At 50.0% G+C, this 24,159-nt stretch overlaps 9 protein-coding genes across 9 annotated transcripts; 5 read left to right on the top strand and 4 right to left on the bottom strand.

Moving 5' to 3' along the window:
- Positions 1–76: 76 nt before the first annotated feature.
- Pdw03_2692 (Formation of crista junctions protein 1) lies at positions 77–2,160 on the bottom strand (the record flags this gene model as incomplete). Its single annotated transcript, XM_014674942.1, has 4 exons — positions 77–121; positions 191–1,803; positions 1,878–1,986; positions 2,047–2,160. The coding sequence occupies 4 exons, from the start codon at positions 2,158–2,160 to the stop codon at positions 77–79; spliced, it is 1,881 nt and encodes a 626-aa protein (XP_014530428.1).
- A 993-nt stretch (positions 2,161–3,153) lies between these two features.
- On the bottom strand, positions 3,154–4,098 carry Pdw03_2691 (Ras small GTPase, Ras type; the record flags this gene model as incomplete). The annotated part of the gene is made up of 5 exons (XM_066100262.1): positions 3,154–3,501; positions 3,578–3,769; positions 3,853–3,879; positions 3,940–3,959; positions 4,029–4,098. 5 exons carry the CDS (start codon positions 4,096–4,098, stop codon positions 3,154–3,156), a joined length of 657 nt encoding a protein of 218 aa, XP_065955662.1.
- A 387-nt stretch (positions 4,099–4,485) lies between these two features.
- On the top strand, positions 4,486–6,711 carry Pdw03_2690 (Phosphoinositide phosphatase (Sac1), putative; the record flags this gene model as incomplete). Its single annotated transcript, XM_014674944.1, has 3 exons — positions 4,486–4,693; positions 4,744–6,470; positions 6,535–6,711. 3 exons carry the CDS (start codon positions 4,486–4,488, stop codon positions 6,709–6,711), a joined length of 2,112 nt encoding a protein of 703 aa, XP_014530430.1.
- A 636-nt stretch (positions 6,712–7,347) lies between these two features.
- Pdw03_2689 (Tetrahydrofolylpolyglutamate synthase (Met7), putative) lies at positions 7,348–9,048 on the top strand (the record flags this gene model as incomplete). Its single annotated transcript, XM_014674945.1, has 3 exons — positions 7,348–7,365; positions 7,441–7,578; positions 7,651–9,048. 3 exons carry the CDS (start codon positions 7,348–7,350, stop codon positions 9,046–9,048), a joined length of 1,554 nt encoding a protein of 517 aa, XP_014530431.1.
- Positions 9,049–9,583: 535 nt separating this feature from the next.
- Positions 9,584–11,284, top strand: Pdw03_2688 (Glycylpeptide N-tetradecanoyltransferase; the record flags this gene model as incomplete). The annotated part of the gene is made up of 4 exons (XM_014674946.1): positions 9,584–9,662; positions 9,741–10,182; positions 10,241–11,024; positions 11,087–11,284. The coding sequence occupies 4 exons, from the start codon at positions 9,584–9,586 to the stop codon at positions 11,282–11,284; spliced, it is 1,503 nt and encodes a 500-aa protein (XP_014530432.1).
- Positions 11,285–13,936: 2,652 nt separating this feature from the next.
- Pdw03_2687 (glucan 1,3-beta-glucosidase) lies at positions 13,937–14,557 on the top strand (the record flags this gene model as incomplete). The annotated part of the gene is made up of 1 exon (XM_014674947.1): positions 13,937–14,557. The coding sequence occupies one exon, from the start codon at positions 13,937–13,939 to the stop codon at positions 14,555–14,557; it is 621 nt and encodes a 206-aa protein (XP_014530433.1).
- A 306-nt stretch (positions 14,558–14,863) lies between these two features.
- On the bottom strand, positions 14,864–16,176 carry Pdw03_2686 (RTA-like protein; the record flags this gene model as incomplete). The annotated part of the gene is made up of 2 exons (XM_014674948.1): positions 14,864–15,597; positions 15,666–16,176. 2 exons carry the CDS (start codon positions 16,174–16,176, stop codon positions 14,864–14,866), a joined length of 1,245 nt encoding a protein of 414 aa, XP_014530434.1.
- Positions 16,177–16,692: 516 nt separating this feature from the next.
- Positions 16,693–21,607, top strand: Pdw03_2685 (ABC transporter, putative; the record flags this gene model as incomplete). The annotated part of the gene is made up of 10 exons (XM_066100261.1): positions 16,693–16,899; positions 16,971–17,502; positions 17,597–18,103; positions 18,170–18,403; positions 18,467–19,176; positions 19,228–19,390; positions 19,445–19,768; positions 19,824–19,947; positions 20,019–20,909; positions 20,974–21,607. The coding sequence occupies 10 exons, from the start codon at positions 16,693–16,695 to the stop codon at positions 21,605–21,607; spliced, it is 4,326 nt and encodes a 1,441-aa protein (XP_065955661.1).
- A 663-nt stretch (positions 21,608–22,270) lies between these two features.
- Pdw03_2684 (Fatty acid desaturase, type 1) lies at positions 22,271–23,593 on the bottom strand (the record flags this gene model as incomplete). Its single annotated transcript, XM_014674950.1, has 2 exons — positions 22,271–22,597; positions 22,664–23,593. The coding sequence occupies 2 exons, from the start codon at positions 23,591–23,593 to the stop codon at positions 22,271–22,273; spliced, it is 1,257 nt and encodes a 418-aa protein (XP_014530436.1).
- Positions 23,594–24,159: the final 566 nt, after the last annotated feature.

Below are 24,159 nucleotides of genomic sequence, written 5' to 3'. Positions count from 1 at the left end.
CAACTAAAGGTACAGTTCCTGTTAAAGACGAGGATATGCATGGGGGATTGAATTCAGCTTCGCTCAAAATATGCGCTTACTCAACCCGCAAGCACTGGAGGCGGGCCTCGGCCTCGATGACCTGGTAAAAGAAAATTTGTTAGTGGGTCTGTTTAAAAATGCCAAACCGAAAGGTGGAATCAAGACTTACTTCGAGAGCCTGTCTGACTTCAAGAACCTTGCGAACATCACCCAACCAGTCCTTGCTGAGAATCTTAGCCCAACCCTGGAGGGTGTTCATTTCCCGAGCAGCAGCGTCAACATCGCCCTGCTGCAACAAGCTCTCAGTGCGCACAAGAATGCTCTCGACGTCATCACCCTCGGACAAAGCATCTTTCTTGAACATGACCTTGCTCAAGACAAGGCTAGCAGCGTGACTGGCCACACCGGCATCCTCGGGCAGCAGGCTAGCCTTGCGGACTTCACTTGCAACTCGGCGGAAACGCTCGAAGATCTGAGTGTTGGAGGGAATACCACGCTGGTAAGCGGTAGGGTTGATAGATGCGATGGCAGCCTCAACAATAGCATCACCAGCAGCAAGCTCTTTCACGGCGACAAGCTCACGGACGAACGGCCGGGGGGTCTCAGCACGCTCAACGACAGTGCGAACGGCATCAAGGGCGACCTGCAGCTGCTGAGTCTTGAGATTGGTGTCGATAACGTCACTCCATCCAGCTGTAAGCTTCTCAAGCTCGTTTATGTCAGCTGTGAGCTCAGTCAACTTGCTCAGACGACCCTCACGCTCGCGTTCGACCAGGCTCTTGACCTCGTGGACATACTTGCGGTTGAGCTCGATGGCCTGCTCAACAAGCTCATTCTGAAGACGTTGCTCAGCAAGCTCATGAGCGTGGCGGAGCTCGGTATTGACCTTCTTCTGGTATGCGTGGGCGAGCTTCTCGCGCTCGGCCTCAAACTCCTCACGGAAGGAAGCAAGATCAGTAGAGCGCACTTCCTCAAATTGGCGCATCAATTCAAGTGCTGATTCATCAAAGGTAGCATGGAGCTTGCCAAGCTCCTCCTGTGCGGTGTTGCGAGCCTCGCTGCGAATAGCAGCGATCTTCTCGGCAATCTTCTCCAGCTCGCCCTTGGCCTTGGCGACAGTTGCTGAGAATTTGCTGGAGTTGTCATCGGCGCTGATCACGGTGAGGATATCGTTGAATGTCTTGACCAGATCCTGGACAACAGTATCATCACCATGCTGTAGCTGAAGCAATTCAATGGTGCTCGCAGAAACAGCGGGTTGTCTGGGCTCATCCAGTGAGGCGGATTTCTTCGCCTTGGACTCGGACTCAGACTTCGTTTCCTTGGCGCTGTGCTTCAAGGCCGTGTCTTCCTTGGCCTTTATAACAGTAGCGTTTCGATCCTCGGACTTGGCGGTTGCGGACTTGGTTTGGCTCTCGTGAGCTGCCTTCTTAGAATCTGCGTTGGCCTTCTCTTCTTCAGCAAGCTTCCAAGACAGACCGCTCTTGCCAGGAATTGTGACGGATTTCCCCTCCTCTCGGGGTGCAGCCGGGAGACGGTTTTGGTGTCTCAAGGCGTTGGGGAAGCGGCGGTAGAAGTCGCGCTCCTCAAAGTAAAGAACACATTCTTCGCCGTAGGGAATGTACTCCGTAAAGAAATCGTGGAAGTTGTCGGACTTCAGGGCCAGGAAGATGCTGCCACCATAGGCAAAGCTGGATGTGAGGATCAGATAAATCAAGAACCGACGGAAACGGCCGGATTTGCGAGGAGCAGCTGCCGCAGGCGAGGGAGGAAGCTTCGATTCTGCAAAATTTTCACATTAGTATGTGGAGGAGCCAGGCCTCGATGGTAATTGATGAACGAGGGGGTCGTCATACCTTGTTCAGCGGCCTTCAAGATGGTCTCTGGAGGAACACTGGATTCGGAGGAAGGGGAGACTGGTGTCGGACCGCCGGTGGTAGGGGGCTTAAAATCGGCGAGGAATCGCTGCGCGTGGTGATTGTGAGTACAAAGATATAAGAAAGCTTGGGATGTGGTTCTCTTTACCTGACCTGCCAGCCGGTTGCTTGCACCAGCTCTGGACAGCCATTGCGACGGAATCCGTTGGCGGACAGGGTTCGACAGCAATTGCCGACCCGGAGCAATCAAGGAGCGCAGCATGACGAGCCGCACAATCGCCAAAATGAGTGGCTAAAGGTGATCAGAAAGATGGATGAGTAGAAAAACGGGAACTTCGTTGCTCAGTTGCAATCCGCCCCGACAATCCTGCGGGCGGTCAGGGTGACTGCGCATGCCCACTTCCGTGCACACTGATATCAGAGAAGTAGCTAGGGTTTGGATTCAGTGAAAATTAAGACGTGAATAAAATTGTCACTTAAGAAATGATAAGTATAGGAACAGATTTTTCCGGATACTAGCTACTGTTTATCTGTTAGGGAGGGGAGAGGTCATTTCTGAATATCAACCGAGGAGCAAATCGACACAACACACAGGGATCCGAAAATAAAGCGCCATATGACTTGCACCTGTTGACTGTGCTCAGCAGCAAGGTAGACAAATTCCATACACCTCTTTGGTCTACTTAAGCCACTGACATATTGTAGGTCTCCACTGTACAAACGGGTGAGGAAAATGTATTATTTGAGCATAACATACTAAGAATTCTGAGAGGAACAAGGGTAACGGGAATATCAGGATTTCAGCCCAAGACATAGGGTGAAAGAAAGAAAAAAAGAAGATGCAGACGCCAGGTGGGAAGGAAAAAGGAGTACAGAAGGAACAGTACCGTCGAAGCACCGACAAATCCAGCTGCAGCTTATCTAAAGCCAAATTCCATGGAGTTCCATGGAAGTTAAATCCTTCTCCCAACGGGGGACTTATGAGGCCTCAGTTGAACAGGTCGAGCAAGGACAAAAGAAGCAAAGCAAAATCCGAGAGGGTTAGATTGATCATGAACCGAGAGTCTATCCCTCGGATCTGTAGCGGGTAAGGAATGAGCCAGAATCGGATCAAATGACATTGGCGAAATCATGGGAATTCACAGAGTAATACCACCGTTGAACGATGCTAGGATGTGTAGCCCTTTGCCTTCTCTCAAACGGTGGGCGAGGCGAGGGCACACTGGCTAAGGGAGAACGTGACGGTGGCAATTGTTTAACAATTGCACGCACCGGCACCCTGAGTTCCAGGGGCCTCTGGCCGCAAGTCAACGCCGGGGCGAGGTGTCGCCCGCAAGTTACGAGAACCGGCCTGATCCAGAGGTAGTTTCTTGGCGATGGCGGTGAATAGCTCCTTGACATTCGTCGAGGACTTGGCAGAGGTTTCAAAGAAAAGTAGGCCCGCCTCACGTGCGTAGGCCTCAGCATCGGCCTCTTGGATTGCTCGCTTGTCAGGGCTCTCAGTCACAAGATCAAGCTTGTTGCCTGCTAAGGCGATCACAATGTTCTCATTCGCTTGGCGCTGGAGTTCTTTCACCCAAGATTTGGCTTTGTCTAGCGACGACTATATGGTAATTTGATGAACGTTAGCTTCTTTACTGAGAATGAAGTCAAAGGCATGATGCAAAATAGGACCGTACAGCTTGAGTGATGTCATAGACAACCACAGCGCAGTTGGCATTGCGATAGTACATCGGGGCCAACGATTTATACCGCTCCTGGCCAGCGGTATCCCAGATTTCAAACTTGACTGTGGTAGTATCATCGAGGGAGATGGTCTGTGTCAGAAAGGCCGCTCCGATCGTCGACTCGCGATAGTCATCGAATTGGTCCTAAACCAAGATGTTAGCATTTTATTACTCCATGTACGTTCGGGTCACCGCGGTAAGTAATGTGGCGATCTTTGAGGACTCACTTTAACGAATCTGAGGACTAGTGAACTCTGGAAGATAGCGGTCAAGTCAGCGGCTGATAAAAGAAGATCGCAAGTGGTATCCCAAACCTTTCCAACAGCGGACTCTCCTATAAGCACGGCTTGTCAGCTATGGATCCAAAGTTTAAAAAAAGAATTGGATCAGTATCAGAACATACCAAGAAGGACAAGCTTAAACTGGGCAAATCTTGCGCCCGGGCGGGCTCCTGCTGCTTGCCTGGAAGCCATGATCAGGAGAGAGGATTGAGGGTCTAGGAGGGTAGGCAGAAGGAAGACGAAACAGTCAAGGAACTTGAGATAAGTGATCCAAGATCTTAAGATCAGTAGGAGAGTGAGAAAAATGGAAGGCCCAGAGGCTATGGAGCACGAGGATTTTAAAGATTCAAGACACTTCAAAGACCTCGTAGTTTAAGGCAGACAGGAATAGATGACGGAAGGCCCAGCCACAGGAGCAGCGGGGCGGTGTGGCTGCGTACTGACCACAGTGGCCCGCTGTTACGTTGTACCTTCCTTCCCTTGTCTGTTTGGGGACTCGGGAATCCTGAACTTACTTTTGATGCTCCTCTTCACATTCTCTTGTAATCACTGATTTCCGGAGGTCTCTGTTTCTAAACCATGGCTACGCCCATTCTCCCGTTTCGGGATATCAACCTACACGCATCGCCCTCCCACTATGTCTTTACTTCGCCATCATCACGACAGGCACCCACTTTAGTGGTTGACCGACCAACTGGTGATTTGCGCTTGAACGATGGCCCCCTTCCAGGTGCTAAGCGCATTTCCAGTATTGCTGGAATTCTTGGAATCCTCAAGTTGAAGCTTGGTAATTGCGCTCGCAAATAGGAACTCAGGAGGTTGCGCTGACGCTCTCAGATAAATACATCATTGTTATCACCAAAGCCCAGCCCATGGGACGGTTGCGCGGCCATATGGTTTACAAAGTCGCCGGAACGGAATTCCTCCCCATACGAGAACGGCCGCTTCACGATGCCGACGAAGATGCCTATCTTGCAGTGGTGAAAGACCTGCTTCGAAAGGGGCCTATGTACTTTTCCTACTCGCTAGATATCACCAATAGTTTCCAGCGACAGTCACAAAATGCTCCTAATGTTCCGATGTGGAAGGGTTCGGACGACCGCTTCTTCTGGAATCGTTTCATTCAATCCGATTTGATCAACTTCAGCCTCGGGGCAAACGACACAAGTGGAATTCGCTACGGTCCCCAACCAGGGGCTGACCCATATATCTTGCCAGTAATGTTTGGAATGATGCGCATTACTCCTGCCCGAGTGAAGTCGACAACCTTCACCTTCGCGCTTATCACGCGCCGATCTAGGCACCGGGCCGGAACAAGATATTTCTCCCGTGGAATCGACGAGCAAGGAAACGTTTCAAACTACAACGAGACTGAGCAGGTTGTGATTTTGAATGACTCGGCGGGTGGTCTATCTGGGTTTGGTGGAGGTCAATCAATGACAAGTGGCAAAACTGGGCAAGACCTTCAAGTCTATTCTTTTGTACAAACTCGAGGTAGTGTCCCCGTGTTCTGGACTGAAGTTAATGATCTCAAATACACACCGAAGCTTCAGGTTCGTGAGGTCGAGACTTCCGTCGAAGCCGCGCGGAAGCATTTTGCTGAGCAGATTCGCATCTACGGAGAAAACTACATGGTCAATCTCGTGAACCAAAAGGGCAGGGAGGAGAATGTCAAGCGTGCATATGAGCAGCTGGTTCGCACGCTAGTCGCTTCCACATCTGAAAGCACCGTTGCTGATGAACGCACGTCTGAAAAGATCCATGTTTTGGAACCAGGGTTCAAGCAGAAGGAGATGGATCGCCTACACTATGTGTACTTTGATTTCCACAACGAGACTAAGGGCCTTAAGTGGCATCGCGCAGAGTTGCTTATGGGCCGCTTGAACGACGGGCTGACACAGGGCGGTTATTTCCGTGGTATGGAAAGTCCAGGTGCCCCTGGTGGGCAGTTGGATACTCGTTCTACGCAAACGAGTGTTGTCCGAACAAACTGCATGGATTGTCTGGACCGCACTAATGTAGTGCAGAGCATGCTTGGCCGCTGGGCGGTCACGCGGCAGCTTATGGACGCAGGCGTTCTCCGTCCCGGTGAGACTGCCAACGATGACCAGGAGTTTGAAAACCTGTTCCGGAATATCTGGGCCGACAACGCAGATGTGGTCTCCAAGTCTTATTCTGGTACTGGTGCCCTGAAGACTGATTTCACTCGGACTGGCAAACGTACGCGGGCCGGCATGCTGCAAGATTTGAACAATTCGATCACGCGATATGTACGCAACAACTTCATGGACGGTCCTCGACAAGATGGATTTGACGTATTTTTGGGCACCTATCTCCCATCAGACTCAAAGTTTGCCAACATCCAGCTGTTCCTTGACCGGCGACCACTTGTCATCCAGTCGGTCCCCTATGTTCTCGCTGCTAGTGTGTTCTTGGTATTGGTTGCGCTTTTCACGAGACGGATGCCTGATGCTGCTGTCTGGCCGCTTCGTCTGTTTGTAATCTTCTGGTTACTGGTGGGAGTCTACTGTTTCCATTTTGTATATGGACACGGCATGCTCTACGTAAGTTAATTCCCGTTCTAACCAAGTTGAAGCATTTTCCCACTGACCTTGTTTTTTTTGTCAGGTCAACTGGCCCAAGCTGAACACGCCGGTCGCTGGTGCTGAGGGGTACCAGGATGCTCTCATTAAAGCACGCTCTGATCCCATCATTGGTAAATGGCTTCCTGCTAGACGACACCAGCGTGGTATTAGCAATGCCCGTCTCGTTTTTTTGGAAGAGGGAAAGACTAGGATTGAGTAGCGTTTTCACTCATTACGGCGTTCTTGGGATATTCTTTCAACCCTTTGTTCTCATTCTACACACTTCGTGGCTGTACGTTTATTACCGATCGTTTCACCACTACAGGCCCGCCGGCATTTTCCTTTCTGTTTATTTGTTCATTGCCTTGTCGATTCAATCCTAATCCTCTTTCATCATTGTTTCACACACTGCTTCTTTGCTTGGAATCATGAGAGTTTCCAGCTGTTTGCGCCTACCGTGATTTTTGAATCGGTATCTATTATTCCTGCTGCTTAGATTCTCGACGATTCCGAGGAGCTTAGCCAATACTTGTTCAAAGACCTATATACCTATATCCATATATTAAATTACTTAACCTAAGAATCTGAGTCCTCACTGCATAACTTGACTTCTACCTGGTCTATAGTAATGTAGTGGTAGGCACGTGATATTCCCGATCAGTGCGAGATCGGTTTCCGAGGAGAGCGGATGATGTCTGCGAGAGAATCACAAGTCTTTGGAGAGCCACCGGGGTTTCTTAAACCACCCCGCTCATTTGGAGACTCACGGTGCGGGAATTAGTTGTTCATGAGAGGCCTTTGGACCTCTATTCGCTGGCAATCTTGCGAACGGCGAGTTTCGACTCGTTCGCCCACCATGACTCGAACATATGAGGTATGTCACTCGGCGCTTTGCGAAAGGGGATCATTTCCGACAAAACATAGCGCATGCTGACTTTGGAATGGATAGGCTGCTATTGCATCTCTCAACTCACTGCAAACCAACTATGCAATTGTTGAGGCGTTCAAGAAGTCCAAAACGAGGCAAGAGATGAATGAGCTATCCCTCCCGGAGACTGTGGACTGGCTGCGGCGCATTGGATACAAGGTGCGCTGAGCTGATGGCAGGGATCTGGATACCTTGTGATTGAAGCTAATGTGAGGTCTTTCCGCCCTCTAGCCTTCCGACCTAAATCGGCTGAACGCAATTCATGTTGCCGGTACGAAAGGCAAGGGCTCGACCTCCGCATTCATTTCCACAATCCTCTCCCAATACACTCGGAAAGATTCAGATCAACCAGGATCCAAACTTAAGATCGGCCTTTACACCTCCCCGCATCTCCGGTTTGCACGTGAACGCATAAAGATCAACAATGCCCCACTGTCCGAAGAGCAGTTTGCGCGCTATTTCTTCGAAGTATGGGATCGTCTTGAGCACTCTGCTAAGCTGGCCGGCCAGGATCCCTCTGAACCTGGGACAAAGCCACAGTACTTTCGATACTTGACCGTGATGGCCTTCCATACCTACCTGAGCGAGGGCGTGGACGCTGCGGTGATCGAATGTGGAATCGGTGGTCAATATGACTGTACCAACGTGATTCCACAGCCCAAGGTCACAGCGATCAGTAGTCTTGGCATTGACCATGTTGATTTGCTTGGACATACAATTGAGGAAATCGCGTGGCACAAGGGTGGCATTCTCAAGCGTGGCGTTAATGGGTTCGCGGCACCCCAACCTGCGAGTGCGGAACAGGTTTTGGTCAAACGGGCCGAGGAGGCTGAATCTCAGTTAGAAATTGTGACTGGTCATCCTGAGCTTCACCCCGAGAACAGCAAGATTACCCTTGGGTTGGCTGGAGACTTCCAGTACACCAACGCCTCAGTGGCAGTGGCAGCCGCCGCGAATTTCTTGCGCCAGATCGAAATCGATGTTCCAGAAAAAATTATGAGAGCACCCCTACCGGCGAAGTTTAAGACCGGGCTCGAGGAGACTCGCCTAGGTGGCAGGTGTGAGACTCGCTTTGAGAAGAATGTCTCCTGGTATATCGATGGCGGGCACACTTTGGAGAGCATTAGGCTTGCTGGCCAGTGGTTTGCTTCACGGATCAAGGCCGACTCATCGTCAGAAGATGTAGCCGCCACGAAGACACGCATTTTGATTTTCAACCAACAGACTCGTAACAGCACAGCTCTTGCTCGTGCTCTCCATGAGACCCTCGCCTCTGCCCTTGGCAACGACAACCCTTTCACTCACGCCCTATTCTGCACGAACATCACCTACAAAGAGGCGGGCTTCCGACCCGACTTGGTCAGTATGAACACCAACGCTGACGACCTCGAACGTCTTCGAGTCCAAAAATCTCTTGCGGTAGAGTGGAATGCTATTGACCCTCTCGCTCAAACACATGTTTTTGGTACAATTGAAGAGGCTGTTGATTTTGCGCGTGAAGTTGCGGACCAGGAACGCAAGGTCCTGCACAAGGACGAAACTCCGGTTATGACTTTTGTCACTGGCAGTATCCATTTGGTGGGAGGATTCCTCGACGTGGTAGAGACAAAACCACCTATCAATGCGTGATTTCTCAATTATTGGTAGCCTGGAGCTCTGATGACTCTTGCATAATTGATCAAAACTTGAGATATGCTTCTGGCTCAGCAAACAACGCACATAAAAGGTGTTTTTGCTTGGATTTTAACAGTTCTTCGATTTTCCAAAAATTTTTCCCAGCTTACAATGCATTTAAATGATACCAAATTTGAACCCCTGTACGTGCTTCATCCGCATGGGCTTTGCATATGTGAATACCGAGGTTCCGGATGTAGGCCACTAAGAGTTCATCGTTGAGCGGGGTCTTCACTCTTCTTAGTGGAGTATTATGGACTCCGAGCAAGGTAAAACGGACTCCGTGCAAGGTGAAACGTGTCCGTAATGATTAGTCCACAAGTACGGAGCTTTTCCCTCATAAATAGCTTGCATAACGAGCTGTGCCGAGCGCAACCCAATATCGCATTATTATTCAGTCATCCGCAGAACCCCCACCAGAGATCCCGGCGTGTTTGAAACGTGGGGCCCAATCCAATTCCTTTTTCCACCACACCCCCAACAACACATTATGTCGGATTCCAGCGAAAAAAAGGGCAAGACCCCCAAGCACAATGAAAATGAGGGAGCTCCATCCGACTCAGGTAATGGTAGGTCCCTCTGTCCACCCAACTGGGTACCAAGGACATTGACCCCCAGAAGCGCAGCTGTTGACATTCGAATTCTAGAAGCAGGAAAGAAGCTTCCCGCGAAGTTCGCTTCCTTGCTCCTCGAACAAAATCCGGCCCTGAAGAACGAGTTAGCTGCGATGGATAAGGACCAGGCTGCGGCCTTATTGCACAACATGGACCTCTCGCAGATGCTGACTGGATTGGCCGTCGGAGGTAAGAACCAGAAGGATATGGCCTCATACAAGTTTTGGCAAACACAGCCAGTGCCTGCCTTTGAAGAGGCTGGAAAGAAGCAGATTGCACAAGGACCGATCAAGGTTATCGACCCAGAGAAGGTTTCCAAGACTCCCGATGCGCTCATTGACGGATTCGAGTGGTGCACTCTTGACTTGACGAACGAAGAGGAGCTGAAGGAGCTCTATGAGCTCCTGAATAAGCATTACGTCGAGGATGATAACGCCATGTTCCGCTTCAACTACTCAGAGTCGTTCCTACATTGGTACGATGGAGTCTTAAACTTTTGTGCCCATTTCAGAACGCTAATGCTACATAAACAGGGCTCTGATGTCTCCTGGGTGGAAGAAGGAGTGGCATGTGGGTGTGCGCGCCACTAAGTCGCGCAAACTGGTTGCATCTATCTGCGGTGTCCCGACTGAACTCCGCGTCCGCGGCGAGCGCCTCAAGGTGACGGAGATCAACTTCCTATGTATCCATAAGAAGCTCCGCTCCAAGCGCCTAACCCCCGTTCTGATCAAGGAGATCACCCGCCGCTGCTACCTAAGGGGTATATACCAGGCCATCTATACTGGTGGTATTATCCTACCCACACCCGTTAGCTCTTGTCGATACTACCACCGTTCTCTGGATTGGCTTAAGCTCTACGATGTTGGCTTCTCGCCTCTGCCACATGGTTCGACCAAGGCCCGACAGGTCACTAGGAATCATCTCCCTAGCGAGACATCGACCCCCGGTCTAAGGCCCATGGAATCCAAGGACATCGATGCTGTCTATGATCTGCTGGAGCGATACATGCGGCGCTTTGATTTGAACCAGGCCTTTACACGGGAAGAAATCGACCACTGGCTGGTGCACAAGCAGCAGCCCGACAAGGACCAGGTTGTCTGGTCCTACGTTGCCGAAGACCCGGAAACTCACAAAATCACCGACTTCGTCTCGTTCTACAATCTCGAGTCTACCGTGATCGACAATCCGAAGCATGATGCCGTCCACGCCGCATACCTGTACTACTACGCGACCGAGACCGCGTTCTCCGACGACAAGCAGGCTTTGAAGGAGCGCTTGCAGCTCTTGGTGAAGGATGCCTTGATTTGCGCAAAGAACGTATGTGGTAGTGTGTTGCATCTGATTATATAAGCTAACCTCGCATTTTCAATTTGTAATAGGCTCGTTTCGACGTCTTCAATGCTCTCACCTCGCACGACAACCCCCTCTTCCTCGAGGATCTCAAGTTCGGTGCTGGTGATGGTCAACTCCACTTCTACCTATATAATTACCGTGCTGCGCCTATTGGTGGTGGAATTAACGACAAAAATTTGCCCGATGAGTCGGAGATGGGAGGTGTCGGTATCGTCATGCTGTAGGCTTGATGCTTTGGCTAGTAAATCTAACGTGGTTTACCCCGAAACCGAATTTCTTTCCTTGTATTGTACGAGTGCTGAGAATAGTACGGAAGTAACTAAATATACGAATATGGTTTTGGCTGAACTTGTAGATTGCTGCTAGCGAATTTGGCGTTGGCCCCAATACAACCCTGGAAAAAACTGGAAGTTCTTTGAGGGCTTTCACGAATTTTTTTTTTGGCAAGTCTTCTACTTCGCTTTTTGATACTGCTGTTTTGAAAAAGCCGCCAGGGCAATTGAGATGATTTGGTGTCAGGAATGTTACTCCAACGTGAGGTCCCTCAACACACAGACAAGCCGAGACACAGAGCCCCCCCAGGGAACTATCTCTATTTTCGTGGCGCCGCTGGTGTGCAAAAGCTCCTCAATCAGCCTTCTCATAGTGTCGATGACCCGATCAAGCCAAACGTCCTCGATGTCTCCCTCTAACCAAGAAAACCCTATTGTCAAACACTCATCTCCCCCGACAACTAGTGTGATAGACAGAGCAGCACCAGTTTCATGATTATCATTGCTGGACATCATCCGCCCTAACTGCCATTCTTGCTGTCTTTCGGACACGGAGGATTTTGAATTCTGGAATCTTCCTATACTGGATACTGCAACGCTGACCCCACTAGTCTCCCTAGTTTCTTTAGTGTTGCACAATAAATAACCCCCCTCGCGCCGAAGAAAGCCTCTTAGACTGTTGCTTTTCACCTTTCCCCCAAGTTCGGCCTTGAAGGCCGTGTGGATGCGCCGAGCCTCGCTCCAGATGGAATTCATATGCCACCCCTGTGCTCTGTTATGTGTCGTGATGTATCTGGAGCAGGGCATGCGGATTGAATTCCCAATGGTGCCACTGTGCGATATCTGGCCCGCAGTGCACAAAGTGGTGAATTCTAAGGGCAAGTTGGCAAACAGCGACGCCGCGATTATCGCTTGCATGACGCAAGTGAGATCCGTTTTGCTGGCAGAGCAATCTATCAGGAGCTTGGCGGTGTCCGTGGTTCCAAGTATTACTGTTTTAAACCGAGAGTGGCTGGGTTGCTTTCCCTGCTGTGATGTAGAAAAACCACGCAGTCTTTTTGAATATTTGGCAGTCGGGTATTCCGATGGTGATTTCGATAATTCTGCCTTGTTGACTAGCAACAATGCAGCCAAGAATGATCGATGGAAGTCCATCGCACACAATTGATCCCTGGCGGGTTCACCTACCACACAGCAAGCTACTATATCAGACACGCTACTTCGCCCAGCTGTGTATGCTATAATCAGACGCCAGCATGGCAACTTGTCATGTGGTTGCGCGAACTTGAGGTTTTGTTGTTCCTCCACCAGCCTGTCCACCTCGTCGTTTCGGCCATCCCGCAGCTGAATAAATTGCACATTGTACTGGAAGACCGGCTCCATCCCGGAAAGTTGTAGTATGACTCGTGACAGAGCCTTATAGACCAATGGCTGCAGTGACTCGAGTGGTAGAGCTGTAGAGTGGTGATAGTATGCCACAGTGGCGGTATTGGCATGGCAGACCAGCGGATCGAGGGCTGGACCACCGGTTACTTCCAATTCATTCCGATGTTAGATTTCGAACCACGAGATACGACACGGTCGGATTGCTCACCAGCTTGTCGACCTATGTCAAGTGGACTCCAGAGCATGATGGTCACCAGATGTAACCCAGGAAGTCACCCCAAGTCGTGAAGGGATTTCAAGTTCGTATATTGTCGGACTTGGTTCTATTTTCTGACCATCTGCTTTCCCTAAATTTGATGATTGTGGTAGGAGAGAAGACCATTGGTGGGGTTTACATGAGGACATCCATCCTCACATATCATCACATCAGCACCGAGAACTGCTAGTAATCTTAGAAGGACGATGTATACCACACTAACGTGTCACCTACCCACCTTCCCACACATCCTTTCTTGGCCCGGAGGTATAATACACTCTGTATAATTAGTTTCCCAGATACGGGTTACAATACCGTACCCACTCCTCGTGTAATTAATGTTGAAATTTGTTCCTCGACGCTGTACATACATGTATTACGAGCAATACACATACACCAAGTACTTTGGTATTAGCAACGCCATTATCAGCGTGCAGCTTGAATGCAAACAAAGCGCTTCGTTTGGGACCGGAGGTTTGCCGAGTCTTGAGAGCAAAGGCGAAGCGTCAAACCAATTTGATATACACCCTCGGCAAAGGCTTTTTTTTTTCTTTTTCTTTGTGGTGGTCTTCGCAATTGCGACATTCCAAGAGAGGCGATAAGATCATCATGTCGGTTTTAAGCACTCTGGGAGGAGCGTATGAGGGGTATACGCAGTATGTACTCCTCGCGGTCATCACAGGCGCAGTGTTGATCAACCTGAAAACACTTCCAGGTGTATGGCATGTAGGTGAAAGGAATCAACCCGCCTTTAGAAAGATGTTCTTTGTTAGATTGATACTCTGCTGACCCGTTATCCTTTGCATTTCCAGTTGCGAGTACTGAAAGGCCTTTCCACCCAATTCCTCGGGTCTCGATTTTTTCCTCGTCGGATCGATGCGAATGGCATTCTCATCGATGATCAATCTGGAGGAATTCCTCTTCTCTTCTCATACCTGGTCACCACACATCAGAACGCCCTAATGGAATGTGACTACAACATGCACAAGTCGAACAGCACTTTTTTTTCCGATCTGGATGTTAATCGAGCACAATTGCTCTTGAGCCTTTTCCCACGTCTGCCACGCTGGGCACCTACAACCGATTCAGCCACTGATGCCGGGAAGACGAAGAAGCGAGAGAACACCGTGAGTATCGCGCTGGGTGGAACATCGTGTATTTTCAAGCGCGAGATCAAACCCTTGCAGCGATATGAGGTTTGGTCGCGTGTGTTGTCGTGGGATGCAAAGTGGTTGGTGATGGTGAGCTATTTCGTCAGGGCGGGAACACACCAGAGCGTGATGAGAGACTTGCAAAAGCGGGAGCAGGCTAAGGAGGGATTGGACCCACAGAAAGCTATTCTGGCTGTCGCAGTGACTCGATATGTGTTTAAAGATGGACGTCGAACGGCGCCACCGGAGGAGGTTCTGCAGTGCGTGGGTCTGTACCCATCCGCCCCTGCAGAGGCAGATCCGCGGGATATTTACGACAACTTGAGAAAGCCAGGGTCGGAATTGCTAGGGTTCTTTGGTTCTTTGGATTCGCTGATGTCAAATTTTGGTGATGCGAGTTCATCAATTCTGGGAAATTACAGTGATTTGTAGAAGATTCGGTTTTTTTTTTTTTTTTAGATTCGGGGAGATTTCTTTAATTCGTCTCAGTCTGTTAATTTGTCAAGTTAAACGTACACGAGCAATGGGGTATATGCAAAGTCTGTATAGCAAGTCCGAGAGCCACTCTCATGGAACACACGGTCCCTATGCCTTTTTCTTCAAATGCGTGCATGATCAAGAGAAAAATGGACAACAAAAGAAGGCAAACAAGGCGAAAGTGAAAGTGATTGTAGAACGCAGTTCAATTCTATGTACATGAAAAATGACCCATGAAAATAGCCAAAAAAAAACGCCAACTCAGCGACGGGTGTTGAAATTTGAATCGCGGTAAGGTGATGGCTCTCGACTGTGTAGTGGCACATTGTCGCCATATATGTCACGATCGGATAGTCGTCGCATATTCTTCTTTTCTTTGGCTCCTTTCCGGCAGCTTCGACAGCAACAGGCACAGCCGTAGCAGCAGAGCCACCTGCCAATGCCACTGGAGGGAATATTCGCATCTGGACCCTGCAACACGGCACCCGGCGGCGCCAAGTTCCAGATGAGGATAGCCAAGGCCATAGGAATACCATCAAAGACATACATATACCACTCATGGTATGGGATGGGATTTGACTCCCCATACCCGGCGGAAAATTCAATCATGCGGTATATGATGCGCACTGTGATAGCGATTAGGCTCAGATACAGGGCATAGAGCAGTCGACGCCAGTTCTGCTTCTCGAAAGGTAGTTGGCCGGCCCGCTCTAACTGCGCCATTGATCGTTGGAACTGCACGGCCAGCACCAAAAAGCACACGATGAATAATTGCTGGACGCCGATGCCAGCCATGTAGATGTGGATGCCGTTCATTTGCTGCTGGTTCGTGCCAGTGGCCATTAAGCCACCGATCATTTGAACAACGAACGAGCCAAAGTCGAGCAAGACAAATGACTTGGCTAGTAAGGAGGGTTTGAACATGCCGATGCGACGCGCGGGAAGGAAGAAATGGATCATCCGTGCCAGAACCATGTAGTCGAATGCGTTGACCCCTGTCATCAGAATAAGTATCGTCCAGTGAGGGGGGAGGGGTTGCAGGTCAAAGAGTTCAGGATCGTACATAATGGAGCCAAAAGGATAAATAGTTGAGCAACAGTCACAACAGTGTCATTTTGCTGATTATGAGTGCTGAAGGCGCGGACCGCGTAAGCTACGGTCTCCCACGAGACCCCCATGAGAATGACCCAGGCAAAACCCGCCTTGTACATAGTGGCCTGGACAAAGTGGGCCATGAAGAGGATCCCAAAAATCGCGGCGGCAGCAATGGCGGCCGAAAAAGACGGGTAGTAGAGGTACAAGGCATCGCACTCCGTGGCCGGGACCCAGCCATACTTATCGGGCTTTATAGTAGGGGTACATGTGTCGGAGGGCAAGTCGAGGCTCAACGAAATTTCGAAATCATCGCTTGTCGTAGTGGTCGCTGTAGTGGTGGTCTGCGAGGTTGTCGCCGTAGTGGTGGTGACCCCTCGCGGGACTACTCCAGGCTGTGGCATAGCAGTTTGAACCGGGGATGCCCGGGCCACGATAGCCGACATCACCACAAAGAGCAACCCCGAAATCGGAAATCGCATGATTGCACGAAAGAATACGACAGAATAATTTGCAAAATGAAAGGAATGGATCAGATCCCAATGTCTCCCAAAAAAAAGTGATACACAAGTGTAAAGATTGAGATAGTTAAAAACATTTCAAAAGCAAAAAACAGCGCCCCAAGTCGTTGGTTTAAATCAATTTCTGATGCCTGGAGAAATCCCAAAAAAACCCCCATGCGATTATGGTTGCCTTGGAAAAGAGAAAATATGATGAGACGAGTAAGAGAGGGCCCAGGAGCCAGTTAAAAATAGCCCAACTCCAGCCCTCTAGTCAGACTCCAGGTTGACTCCAGGTTGACTCCGGTGTTATGAAAGTATACAGGGTTATTCTATATCTGGTCTAGTTGATACCCACCATGTACAGACCTTACTAGCACATGTCACCTTCAAATTGCCTCTTCACTTGGGCCAGGCCTTCTGCAGGCTAAAACCCGCTTCCCTGCCACTTTCTTGGATTTTTGGAAAGGCGAAAGGAAATGGGGGAATTAGGCAACAATGTGTGATATTGCTGCTGAGAACGTTTTTGGTCCTACTATGGGCCCTCATTGTCACAATGGCTTTGACTTCACCCTGCTTTTCGAAGAGACTTTCTTTACTATTCTACCTTGTGCGCTCTTTCTGCTCTATCTGCCGCTGCATCTTTACCGCCGAAGTTGCAGCGCTCCATTGACTCGGGGGCGGCTACTATTTCCCGGGAAACTGGTATACCAGCCTCTTCCATCCTCCCCCCCCCCCCCCCCACCTTCCTTTTGGAACTGACTCCAATCGTCTAGATCGCCCATGTGTGGTCGACCTGCGTTAAAATTACACTATTGGTGTTGGTGCTTCTCCCACAGCTACAGATTCCGAAGACAAGGACCACAGTTACGGCTGTGTGTCTTGATGCCATTACGGCGCTGTCTATGATCAGTGTGTCATACAGCCAGCATTATCGTTCCCCCCGGCCGTCAACCCTGCTGCTCCTCTTTCTGAGCCTGTCGCTGCCTCTGAATGCAGTCCGGGCCCGAACAATTTGGGCGGTGCAGACTCATTCGTTCGGTGCCGTCTTCATCGCTAACCTCGGACTGGACCTCATCAAGCTCCTGCTAGAGTCAGTCGAACAGAGAGAATCTGTCACTGAAAACCCCACGAAATGGCCACGAGAAACATTTGCGAATGTATTCAATCGGAGCATGTTCTGGTGGTTAAATCCACTGTTGATCAAAGGGTTTCGAGACGTCCTTGAAGCCGATCAACTTCTCAGCATTGATGCACGTGTCAACAATGCAGAGGATGGTGACTTATTCATGCAAAAATGGGATGCTGGTATGTTGAGCTTCCATCTTTGCTATTGACTCCGGTCGTGGACCCCCCCCCCCCCCAAAAAAAAACTGACCATTTCTCTTGTCGGATAATACAGTGCAGTCCAAGTCTTCCTCCGCCTTGACCATGCTCTTGATGGTCCATCATCGATGGGCCATTGCCTCAGCCTTTCTCCCGCGTCTTTGTTTGACGGGGTTTACGTTTGCTCAGCCATTCCTCCTTACGCGCGTGGTAAGTTTTGTCTCTCAGGATAATGGGCCTCTTAGCCAGAATGACGGATATGGCCTGATCATTGCCACCATGATTATCTACTTGGGTCTGGCTATCACCACAGCCGGTAGTCAGCACAAAGCATATCGTTTGATCACGATGATTCGTGGCAGCCTTGTGCCATTGGTGTATAGACACACAATGCGCTTGGATGTTGGTATCGCACGGGACTCAGCTGCATTGACCTTGATGAGCGTGGATGTAGAGCGCATTAGCTCTGGCCTGCAGTATGTTCATGAAGTCTGGGCTAGCCCCATTGACATCGGGCTCGCCCTGTGGTTGCTAGAGAGGCAACTGGGTCTAGCCGTCGTCGCATTTGCCTCCATATTTATATGTAAGGGCCATTGATGTATAGGACCAAACTAGCAGGTTCTATTTTGCTAACATCAAAGGCTCCTAGTGTGTACTCTCCTTGGACTTGGGGTGGCGACCACCATGGGGGAACGGCAGCAGCGTTGGCTACAGGCCATCCAGAACAGAGTGCAGTCTACCTCGGAAATGCTGAAGAACATGAAAGAGATAAGACTGGGTGGCTTGCAGGAGTTGATGGCCGAAAAGCTCCGGGTTCTGCGGGCTAAGGAGGTGTCCCAGTCAACCCCATTCAAGCGAGCTTTGACTCTGATTGTCACTTTTTGTGAGTCCCACCACACCGACCGTGTGGATTCTACCCCGCGCAGATTGCTGATTGGTTGGGTAGCCTATACCACAACGTCGTCTGGCCCACTCCTAGCCTTCACAATGTACAGCCTGTTGGCGAAACGAAATGGCTCTACCATGCTAAACTACGACAAGGCCTACACTGCCTTATCCCTCTTTGCACTCTTGCAGTCACCCATGGCCCTCATTCTAGATGCAATCGCAGGGCTGGCCAGCGCTTTAGGTGCCGTGGATCGCGTTGGTGATTATTTATCGAAGCCCACCGCGACGTCCGGTGACGGTAGCCGATTGTGCAGTCCACTTGCCCTCCCATGTGCATTTAAAGATGAAAAAGCGGAACCTGAAATGGTTAAAGCTCAGGGATACAGTGCTGGCTGGGACCCTGAAAGACCTATGGTCCTGAAGGATCTGAATTTCGAGATTCGGCCGTCTAGTATCAACTTCGTGGTTGGCCCAGTGGCCTGTGGTAAGACCACACTGTTACTGGCCATTCTGGGGGAAGTGAGTTATTACAATGGCCGGCTGGAAGTGGTCGTTCCTCGCGTAGGCTACTGCAGTCAGACACCGTGGATCACAAATGCCACCATTAGACACAATATTCTAGGTACCAGTGTATATAACCAGCCGTGGTATGACAAAGTGGTGGGAATGTGTCTGCTCCAAGATGACATTGACGGATTTCCTCGCGGGGATCAAGAATGGGTCGGGAACAGCGGTATGACTCTGAGTGGTGGTCAAAAGTCTCGATTGGTAAGTAGAACACACAATTGCATGTTTGCTACATACTGACCACGCTTACAGGCAATTGCACGTGCAGTCTACGCCAGGGAAAAGCTTCTTCTTCTCGACGACGTCTTCAGTGGGCTTGACGGAAAGACGGAGGAGCACCTTTTGGATAACCTGTTCGGGCCAGGTGGGCTTCTGAGGGAGACAGAGACCACCGTCATAATAGCGACCCATGCCGGTCAGTACGACCGTTAAATTGCTCATGTGATCCAGAAAAGACTGACCGAAACAGTTCAACGTCTCGCTTATGCGGATCAGATCATCATTTTGGACTCAGAGGGTCACATTGCAGACGAAGGTGCTTCCAGCAAGGTCATCGCAATTGCCAAAGAAATGGTGTATAGCGCCTCGAAGAAGGATCAAAGTGCCGGGCCATCTCTTGATTCCGGGCCGGATATCTCCAGAATGCAGTCGGTAGAGGAAGGGCCGACAGGGCAAGCTCGACGGACCGGTGACACAGCTGTCTACAAATACTACATCCAGACTGTTCATCCTTTCAGTGCATCGATCTTTTTCGCTGCCTGCACTCTCTTCGTTCTGGGACTTACCCTACCCCGTAAGTTCAATTGGCCTCAACATTTTGATCTCCCATTGATGGATCCTCCTTGCAGAATTTATGGTTAAATGGTGGTTGGAGCGGGGTGACCAGTATACCGTCACCCACATGGGAACGTATCTCGGTACATGCGGTGGTCTATCCGCAATGGCCATTCTATCGCTCCCTGTCGCAGTCTGGTATGAGCATCCCCAACCCTATTCCCTGCTCCCTGTCCGTCAGAGCTATTCACCCTAACTAAAATTGCTAGGCATCTCACTGAACGGATGCTGCCACGGGCCTCAATACAACTGCATGCCTCTCTTCTGACGACCGTCCTTCAAGCACCGTTGCAATTCTTCTCGACTACTGACGTCGGCACAACTCTGAATCGCTTCGCACAGGATCTACAGTTGTCAGATATGGAACTACCGCTAGCACTTTTCAACACTACGGTGGAATTACTGCTCTGTGTAGCCAACCTGATTATCATTGCAATCACCTCCAAATGGATCGGTATTGCTCTGCCAGCACTGCTAGCGGTCTTCTACACGATTCAGAAGTTCTACTTGCGTACTGCCCGCCAACTTCGACTGCTCGATATTGAAGCAAAAGCGCCACTGTTTTCCACATTTCTCGAGCTAATTTCCGGTCTGACGACTATCCGGGCATTTGGATGGCAAGCAGACTTTGGCCACCGCAATCGCGAGGTTTTTGATCGCTCTCAAAAACCATTCTATCTGCTCTACTGTGTGCAGCGCTGGTTAAATCTTGTGCTGGATCTGGTGGTGGCAGCAGTGGCCATCATGGTTGTGACCATAGGCGTGTGCACCAAGGGACAGGTTGACGCCGGGTTCATGGGCATCGCGTTGGTGAACATTGTGCAGTTAAGTATCAGTATCAAGGCCTTCCTCTCCAACTGGACCAATCTGGAGATCTCCATCGGTGCGGTATCTCGTATTCGGGCATTTACTCTAGATGTCCCGTTGCCGAGTACCGATGGAACGGAGAGTACTCTTCCTATAGGATGGCCTGAGAAAGGTCGGATACAGTTCCAAAATGTGACAGCGCAATATGAAGGCTCCCCTCATCCGGTGATTCGAAATCTCACCTTGTCCATTGCGCCAGGGGAGAAGATCGCCCTTTGTGGGGCTACAGGAAGGTAACATCCCTTTCTCACTGTCTCTATAGATCACTGATTGGCTTACTAACTGTGCGTGCTACAGCGGTAAATCATCCCTCGCTACCAGCCTGTTCCGTCTCCTCATCCCGTCCAAGGGGACAATTACTATAGACGATGTCGATATCTCAACTGTGACTCGCGAGACGCTATATAGGCGGCTAATCTGCGTCACACAGTCCCCCCATCTCATTGCGGGCTCGATTCGCGAGAATGTCGACCCCCTCGGCGCAACATCCGATGACAAGGCGATCGAACTAGCGCTCAAGGAGGTACATCTTTGGGACACGGTGGCCTCGCGAGGCGGAATTCACGCCCAACTCTCGGAGGGCATATTCAGCGTTGGGCAGCAACAATTGCTGTGTCTGGCTCGGGCCATGATCCGTCCTGGCTCGGTGGTAGTTTTGGACGAGGTCACAGCCAGTGTGGATCAGGAGACGGACCAAGCGATGCAAAAGATTATTCGTCGCCACTTTGCCTCCCGCACTGTTCTGACAATTGCCCATCGCATCTCTACCATTCTGGATTCTGACCGCGTTGCCGTGGTATCAGACGGAGCCATTGTCGAATTGGGCCCTCCGGGCGAACTCCTAGCTCGGAATCCTCCCAGTCGGTTCCGAGGTCTCTACGACGCGACAACCGTCTCTAACCAATCTTCTGAAACTCTACGGGAGGTTTAATTAGCTAGTACTGTTGTGGACTCCGGCTACCTGTGCCTGCTGGTTGCTTGGTACAGAGTACTCTGTAGTGTGCTGTAAATTGCGATTACTACTCCCCATAGATCAGTCTAATGACCAAAATTCCACTGGGTTGATAATCAAGTACGGAATGATTAGTTTTACCGAAAATTGCAACGTTGGGAACCTTGGAAGCATGTCAGCGCTAAGGGCAAGATGTCTTAAGAGATGAGCCTGCATAGAGTGCTATGTACTAGTATTCCCGTACATATGCAAGTATTTACCGTTCAGGTTCGTATTGTTTCACATAATTAGCGTAAGACAGTGAATTTTTCCCCTTCGGTATTTTTTCTGTAATGTATAAGGCAGTTGGTTCTGCCTGGAGTATTGTAATTTACACAAGGTTAAGCATTTCCCGGGATCCACCCGGGGAAGCACGTTGCTTAACTGGTTGCTTACATTCCTATCTGGACAACAGTCCTTTTTTCAAAAATCTCGTGGCGCCGCCTAATCTCCACAAAAACATTTTTCCACTACTCAGATCTCTTGACGCCATTCACTTTTTAAAACTCAAGGCCGGAACTGCGCCTCCTAACTGCCGTTGAGAGCCACTTTACACCGATAACGAAGTCTCATTTCCACCCCGGTCCGACCCTTCCATTAGCGTTACCGCCGCTTAGATGCGCCGTTCCGTTCCAAAACCTGGTCGGGAAATCTTCGGGTCCGACTGCGCAACAATTCTGCGCGCTCCTTAAGACTCATCGCTCTCTGCTCAGCGCCAACTGGGATCATGCATTGGGCGAGGTGTGTATAGTTCTTCCGCAGAAGGTTCAAGGTCAGCATGAGGTAATCCACATTGTGAAACACCAGCGCCCGCTCGTCCGAATAGCGTTCCTGGTCCCGCAAAAACGCCACTGGATGTTCCCTCCAATGGCGCCGGGGATGCAGATGGTGTGATGTGTGATAACCGTCGTTAAAGCAGAAGCGATTACTCTGTGCAAAATTTCAGTTCAGTTCCGGCAGTCCGGTTGAAATGCACTACAACGAGTGAAAACTCACGGCGACATCGATCAAGGTGATGCTAGATCGGAAATCCGATGAGGGGTCATGGGGATCCACAAAGGCGTGCTGGCCCCAGTTACCTGCCATTAGTCCCGCACGGAGTGTCCAAAGGGGTAAAAGAAAGACGCAGATCGTGGCCTGTGCATGACCGTAGCGGTACAGCAGAAAAATGGCCAGGTAGTTACTGAACTCCCAGAAAGCGGTCTTCAGCGAAGTGGAATACTTGCCCTTTCGAAGAAAGTACAGCGGCAGCTCCAGCGAGACGAAAAAAAAGAACCGGCCCACATAGCGAGCGAAATCGGCGATGGAGTCTCGATCGTACCACATGGTGGAGTTGAGATCCAAGGGCCCATTGCCCTCGACATGGTGCATCTTGATGTGGTGGTAGTAGTATGAATTCCACGTGTGACCCACCAATGGATCAACGATGTATGGAAAGAGGAGGTCGATGAGGCGATATCTAGGTGCCAAGACGCCGTTCATGTGCACGTACTGATGCTTCATGAGCGTGTAGCTGCCCGCATACCATACGTGCACGATCCAGTGGAGAAGGCCATGGATCCAACTAAAGTGGTAGCGGTAGAGGCACAGCGCGCTGGGGATGGAGGTGGTGAGGTAAAGTAGGAGGTGCGTGAGCATCACCACATCGGTTGGAAAGCGCACTATACGCTGTGCCCAGCGAATATACGGCTCCAATATGTACTGTCGGATGGGATGGGGCAGCTTCTCCCGCAGCAGATGTGTCTCCCAAAATTGGAAGACCGTGGGGTCGAAATTGGCGTCAGAGGGGTCATTGAGAGACTTCAGCCTCTGAACGGTGTCTTTACTGCTGCTAATGTGCTCATGATCTAATTCGTTTTGACTGAGCAGCTCTTTCATCACCAGTAGGTCAGGAAGTGTCAACTGTGGATCGACTGGGAGATGCATTTTAGTCGCAACACACTGGAAGGAAAGAGATCGAGGATTGGAGTGTGATGATTCGGTCATTTCATTCTCTGTCATTTTATATAGAGGGATTTCAAATCGCAACTAAAACATAATAGTAAGTACGACCTTTGCGAATCGTTTAGGCAGTCGGATTCCAGCTATTTTGCACGCTATTCTGACTAGGCTATTTAGGTAGCCGTGTTTCAGTCAAATTTCGCGCTCGAGGCGTAGTTACCTAAACGTTTGGATCAGTCTAGAAAACTGTTCGCAAATGGGTAAAAGTGGTGAAATTCTTGACAAGATTTTCGACATGGTGTTTCACACAGCGGACATGTCCCGATATACTGCATTTTAATTTGTATATCTCTGCATGTTTCTACAAAAGATTGATTTTAATTTTGTAATCAATTATATCAACCAATTGAAATGACTAGAAAAACAGAGAGCAAACTAGAACGTACATCGACCTTAAAACCAAACGACATGTAGATTTTTCCAAGAAATATAGCAAAGATGGCCAGTTTACACCAACTGAATGCTGTGCCGTGTAGAGGAAAAAAAAAAAA

The sequence above is a fragment of the Penicillium digitatum genome, chromosome 1 (assembly GCF_016767815.1).
Source record: "Penicillium digitatum chromosome 1, complete sequence".
In the NCBI taxonomy this organism is placed as follows: Eukaryota; Fungi; Ascomycota; class Eurotiomycetes; order Eurotiales; family Aspergillaceae; genus Penicillium; species Penicillium digitatum.
This window is presented reverse-complemented; position numbering and strand designations above follow the sequence as displayed.